This window comes from Scatophagus argus, chromosome 4 (assembly GCF_020382885.2).
Source record: "Scatophagus argus isolate fScaArg1 chromosome 4, fScaArg1.pri, whole genome shotgun sequence".
NCBI lineage: Eukaryota > Metazoa > Chordata > Actinopteri > Scatophagidae > Scatophagus > Scatophagus argus.
Genome location: NC_058496.1, coordinates 10,891,691 through 10,898,577, shown reverse-complemented (window position 1 = coordinate 10,898,577; position 6,887 = coordinate 10,891,691). Strand labels below are relative to the sequence as shown.

Sequence of the window (6,887 nt, the reverse complement as noted above, 5' to 3'; positions counted from 1 at the left end):
GTTATACAATATAAACACTCCTATCCTCTGTATGTTTGGTACTAAGGGCCTCTTTATCAGTAGCGTCAGGAGGTAAGAGAAAGAGATAACTAGTGTGTGTCACATTTAATGTTATGCTCTGCATGCACACCCTGCAAAAACTGGTCTCCTGGAAAATAGCCTTTTTTTGTAAAATAACAAAAGGTTAAAAACACGCAAAACACAGATGTCAAAGCAATACAAATATGTTATTAAACTGCACCCAAGAGAAATATTCAACTGTTTAATTTAGAAACACAATAAACACAACCAAGGTTGAACTATGTGGGTAACTTAACTGTCACTTAATTCAATACCATAACATTTGCTATATATATGGCATTAAACTACTATCCTCGTGTTCACAATCACAAAAAGCTTAAAATATAGCTTGATTTCCTTCATTATAGTACATTCAAAACAATAATGTTCTTTAAAAGAATATCTATGCTCCAGAGTGAGAAGGCTCGACTAGATTTACAGATATAGTTTTATACAGTGTGTATGTATATATATCTATATCGATATTTATATATGTGTGTGTGTGTATATATATATATATATATATATATATACACACATATATATATCTATATATATACACAATCCAACAGGGATCAACATTTCAACATTAAACCAATTACTTTCAAAATTGCTGTGCTATTGTCGGGGATGTGATGTGTATCTCCAAAGGAAGGCCACTGGGCTGAGAAAGTACAGAAACCTTGAGCTTGGTAACTACACAGAAACATGATCATAAAAGTCTTCAAAGGGAGATTCAGACAATAGTTCAAAATTGAAAGCCATGTCCACGTTTCAGCCAGTCAGAGGAACATTTACGGTATGCATTTTGCATAGATGCAGGAATGCTCTTGTATGATCCCTTTTAGACTGACACAAGGTTTGATGGGTGTGCTTTACATGCCGTTATTCAAGTAAAACTTGGGATCTGTACAACAATTGGCCCGGATGCCTCTGTACAATGCTGAGTAAGTGGTCAGCAAACCTAGTCAAGCAAAATGAGGAGGCGGTTGGTGGTTGCAGGAGGTGGTTCAGGCATAGAGAGGCTGGTAGCCACTCCTCCGGCTGCCAGCTTTACATGTGATCACACATACGCTCAGCATCCCAAAGAACTGCAACATGAAAGATACAATCAGATACAAACTCTCAAATTCATTCAGCTAACTGCTGTAAATGATTAGGTTGTCCTTGCATCTGTGCAATTATTTAAAATGTATGATCAAGAACTCTCCACAATCTCAGCAGAACAACGAGAACTAGTGTACAGGAAAATCAAGAAGTCATACTATTCTGATATTCACATGTTCAGCTTTCCATGAAAGTTCACTTTAAAGAGCAGAAATTAATCAATATTAAGTGAATAAATACTGAAATGGCTGTCAGTAACCCACACTTTTCTCTTTCAAAAAGTAGCCCTGAGAGTACACTAGAAATGTTCTACTCAAGAACAACAAAATACCCCAATGTGGTTTTCTACCCTTGACAAGCCCTAACGTACCACAGAGGCAGTGCTAGGACAGTCGAAAATCTGTGCAACTGGGAGGCAGAACGTAGAGAGGACTATGATATGTAGCTTACTATTACTCAAAAAGTGATTCATGTGTAGCTCACTATATTGTGACATTAAAGAGTAATAATCATACACAGCTGCTGAACTGTGTGTTCTCATCTTTACCTTGATGATGGCGAAGCCCAGAACGACCAGCATGGCGTAGCTCAACACACCCTGCAGGAGGTGATTCAGCTTGGGCTCACAACCCTAAAATACATGCAAACAAGTACAATGAGGGCACAAACTTGATGTCATGTACACTTAGAAAGCAAGGAACTTATGTCAAAAAGAGCAAAGTGTACTCCTGTGTGATTTACATCTAGGTTAAGCAGGTCCAGCTGATCCAGTCTGCCAGTGCACTGTGTGGAGGTAGTGTTTTTACAGCAGGACCGAGGCACTGTGCTGTTGTGGGTGGTATACCAGGTAGTGTTGGACCAGCTGCTGTAATTTCGGACACCACAGCACTGCAACTGCACAGAGACACAGAGAGAACAGACAGGACTTAAGGCAGAGCTCAAGGACTGTAAAAAAACAAAACAGTGAAAAACAAAAAGGTTAGTGATACCATACGACACCATATCATCAACCTATAACCATGAATGACTCACAGTACAAAGGATATTTAGAGTGAAATCTTTTTTATTTTTTGACTTGCACACTTTAAATCCACCTGTTTTATCTTCTACCTGAGTGAGCAGAGGTATGAATTTGTTGCATTAGACTTGTCATACATTGTCTACATCTGGCCAGTTATTCACCAACAAAATGTAAAGTGTGTTTTTAGCTGTTCAAAGATAGCTTCTTTTCTCAAAAGGCAAGAGAGAAGAAGACAGACTGAGGAGCAAGGTGAAAGGACAGGAGAAGGAAATGAAAGCGAGCAAGTGAGAGCGAATGAAGGCAAAGCAGAAGATGCGGAAGAGAATGAAAGCACATGTGAGAAAGTGAAGCTATTTGGGTACAGCAACACCAACCTGAGTCTGCAGGTAGTCGACAGCTTTGGTCTCAGGGTCCTGTCCATCATACTTTGCGAAGGTGTCATTCATCGAGCGCTCCAGATCTCCACTTATCTGGACAGACAAAAAATGTTTACAGTCATGTAATAGAGTCTAATATTGTAATATTCTTCACTGTCAACAGCAAACATTGTGTGACTGAGACCATGTATCTGTGACCCACCTTGCCTTGGTAGATGAAGGTAAATACCAGAGCAGTCACTTCAGCTGCAAAGATCAGCATGATGATCAGAAAGAACTGCAAAGGAAAAAATGTGAAGAAAGAAAATTAAGCAGGAAAATAGAAGATAAACAAATGCTAAGGGAACACAAAAGTGAAACATCAAAGATGAAAACTAACAATGTAAATGGCACACGCACACAGAGACAAACTTACAAAGCTGAGGCCGAGTTTGGACTCTCGGATTGTGGCGCAGCATCCCACCAGACCAAAAAAGAACATCACCACGCTGACGCCGATGATAATCGCTGCAGGGATCAGCGTGTACTTGTCCTGAACGAAGCTGTCAAAGTTATCATAGCTCTTGATCACATAGGCACCGACGTAGGCCAACGCCGCTCCTGCAGCCTGTGGGGAGGAGAACACATCAGCATCTTACAGGCCAAAATGTTAACTCACAACTGACGAGACTGCAGCATAATTATGGTAGTCACATATATACATGTATAGAAGAGTTGTGAGAAAGGAGTACGTGTAAAGATAAAGAGATTTTAAAGAAATTACCATTAGAAGGCACTCAGTGTTGGATTTTTCTGTATTTTTGATATAGTTGTGGGAATAAACATGGAAATAAGGATCCTATACTGAAATGAACACTAGTGTTTTAATTACAGATCATTCTACACAAAGAGACAGATAGAAAGCTAGGAGCTAAATTAAACTACGCTCTCATAATTCGGACTGTTTCTGCGCTACTTAATTAGACCTGTGCCAAAAGAGTCAACAATCACTGATCAATTTGCTTTTTTTAAACCCTCAGAACACTTAAACTTTGCATTCAGTGAGGCAAATTACTGCAGAGCCCAACACACACTGACATGGTGGAAGGGATTTGTCACATAATCTATGTTCACTGTAGCTGAACATGTCATATTAAGAACATAAACCAGCCAAAACCTGAGAGGAAAGGGCTGTTTATAAGCACTCCACTTACATATACTGACATAAGAGTAGCTAGTCATGTGTATACAAGTTCCGTCAACATGGACATGAACACTGTCAGTTAAAAAGAGAGAACAAAGCACATTAACTGCTGTGATCTCATGTGATGAACACACACTGAATGTGAAGGTCACTGGAGTCAGGTGTGTATTAGGCGTTAAAGTCACACTATCATCATGACTTTTTGACAAGTCATGCTAACCAATCATAAGACTGCATGCATATGGGCCAATTTTGTGCTTATATACCGTGCAGACCTGCATCACAGTGACTGTTCGAAAACCCCAAAAGTCCTGAGGCTGACAGAGACAGCTGTTAAGAAAACAATGACTCTAAAGTATTGATCTCGTTATCAGCACTCCTGACTTCCATTTGACTTTTGAAACTCACATTACCCGACTCGATTCAAAATCCTGTGTGTGATAAAAGAAGTTCAATAGTGTGTGTGTGTGCGAAGTCAAAAACAACTGCTGAGTCATGGAAGCAACATAAATAACACCTCAGAAACTAAATTACACATTAGTTCATACTCAGATAAAGCTGTTAGTTTACATCCTGTCTTTATATCAGCCAAATGTCTCTTTTATGACAAATGGAAAAGTTGCGGCAAAAAGCTGATGTCACAAACTGCTTAAAAAGAAAAAAACTGAAATCCCCCTTTATGTGTGTCTGCGCATTAGTATCATGTTTAGTTTTACTTCTGTATAATAAGGTCAGTCATGTTATGTGCTTGGTTTCTATGAGACTAACAATCATTCATCGTTCACTTCAGCCTCATGACTCACTTCTCTTAATCACTCCATAGTCACGAGATCCATCACCCCCCCCCTTAATCTTTCCAGAAACTCTGATACTCTGATCTTGTGCTTGAAAAGCAGCACAAAGAGGCTTACACAACATATAGAAGCCATGCATGGTGCCACCTCTGAGGAATGTGAGAAACCTCTGAGGCCGTATTTCTTGCTCTTCCGTGATCCGGTCCCCTGCACGACAAACGTACTAAATATTGCATCTTTGAACCAGGATTGTAATGAAGTGGACATTTTCGCTGAATTCACTGTTTCATATCCTCCTCTGTTCGAACCTATGGGAACCTCAAAAGACCTTTTTGAACTTAAGAAGCGTTTCAAACAAACCTAATTTTATAACAATTGGACATATCAAAGAGTCAGAGTTTAAAGGGATCTTTTTCTATTTTCATTGAATTATGATTATTTTCTCTCTCTGTTTTCTCCTTCATATCCACGAGAGAATCAGTTTATCAGGAAATTCAAATGATGAGACAGTAAGATGACCAGCAGGGACATTCTCTGCTATGTCTAACAGGATCGAAATACGGCTGAAGAGTTGTGGCCTGATGAATCGGAGGAACCAAACCAAACATGGATGCTCGCTGTTATACTGGCTTGTTTAGTTTAGCTTGACAGACTACATAATTGAGCAGCAGCCATTGAAAATGCTTATTATCGCATTGCAATTAGAAACCTGCAGTGCATATGGCAGCTTTTTGTCACGTGAGTATCACGGCAGCTTGTGAAGCAGTGTGGAAATTCGGCCCACGGGGTTCGTGTACGTGGGCACGATTTGTCGGTTTTAAAAACTGAAAATCAAAATGAATCCAGTGAATTAAATTTCCCGGCTGTTTCACGATTGCTTAACCTAACCAAACACAGGAGGTGGCTTTTGGTGTGGCCGACCTGGACTTTGTACGGCCATCTTCCAACCTGTCCGCCTATCTGTGAATCCAACACAGTTTATACACGTAGTCTCCGACCCAGTCAAAGACACACTGCGCAGACATGAAAGATAATCGTGCTGAGACTCACAAAATCCATGGACACCAGCACCATGTTATATTTTATGGCTGTTTCACAGAGTGCCACCATATGCATTATGGATTTGTCTACCCAGTTAAAAAAACACACACTACATGAAGAGGGATGGATTGTGATCGACCCCAACACAAATTAAAAATGAAAGCCTGTCAGAGATTAGGTAATCTGGTGAGAAGATGGAGAATAAGAAAGTGGACGTGTGGATATTTGAAAAGACATAAACCATGTCTGTGTTTTCGCAGAAACGTTTATTCTGTACCTTCAAAATCACTTTTCCTGTTCAGGACACAGGACAGAGAGCACAGCTGTTTGTAAGATTTGAACTCTGATCATAGCCTACTTTGAATGAGTCAAAGTTCATGCAAAATCCAGTAAGTCAGAGTTCCCCTGAAACCAGATGGACTGAAATACACACTAATGGGAAATGTTACTCATAGTCATCATTTGGTTAGGTTGTTTTTTTTCTTTTTTAAACCAAGTACGCAGATTTGAGCTGGATTACAGTACAGAGGAAATGAGGAAGTAGCTGTAGTACGACGATGGGCTTTGTGTGGGCCACAATGTCTATCAAATCATAACTCACTTTAACCTTAAAGCACACGGGAGCCAAAGGCCAAATAAAGATAATAACAAATCGCGACGATTCTCAAAAAATACGAGACTGTAACTGCTGCCTCCATCCGACAGTCAGTACGAATTCAAATGACTGCAGGTGGAGAAACACCACCGCGACTTACCCAAAACACCAAGCTGAGGAAGAGGAGGATGGTCTTGGACGTGACAATTCCGCAGTCCATGTTGTGTGGAGGAGCTGAAGAGGCTGAAGGAAGACCGAGGAGAAGCTGAACTGCAGCTTTTATCTGGCAGATTGCAGGGCTGCCGTCTGTTTGTTCCCCCGCTGGCTGCTGCTGCTGCTGCTGCTTTGGTCACAAGTTTGCTCGATCTGTCTGGCTGCGCTGACTGTGATCACATGGTCACATGCTTTTTTTTCTTTTGGGAGGGGGGGGGTGTAACAGAACAGGTCTTTACAGCCTTCAGGCTCATGTCAACCCCCCCGCAGTGAGGCCACATCACGTCACCCTTCCGCTCCCTCGGGGAAGAGAGTTGGGGAAATACTAAAGCATTTAATGATCAAATTAATACCGAGGCTGTCGTTCATTATTGGAGTTTCATTGTACATCTACAGTGACAATGAAGGTCTTATCTTATCTTATCGTGCGCAATTATCACGCTCAATGAACAGGTTTCTATTGATTAAATATGCCTTAGGATGCACTTTGACTTAA

General features: G+C 40.6%; 1 protein-coding gene across 1 annotated transcript; it reads right to left on the bottom strand.

The window, feature by feature from the left end:
* Positions 1-249: 249 nt before the first annotated feature.
* On the bottom strand, positions 250-6,568 carry tspan36 (tetraspanin 36). The gene is made up of 7 exons (XM_046387658.1): positions 6,339-6,568; positions 2,981-3,172; positions 2,768-2,842; positions 2,563-2,658; positions 1,909-2,061; positions 1,715-1,798; positions 250-1,151 (listed from the first exon to the last, which is right to left on the bottom strand). Exons 1-7 carry the CDS (start codon positions 6,396-6,398, stop codon positions 1,071-1,073), a joined length of 741 nt encoding a protein of 246 aa, XP_046243614.1. The 5' UTR covers positions 6,399-6,568; the 3' UTR covers positions 250-1,070.
* Positions 6,569-6,887: the final 319 nt, after the last annotated feature.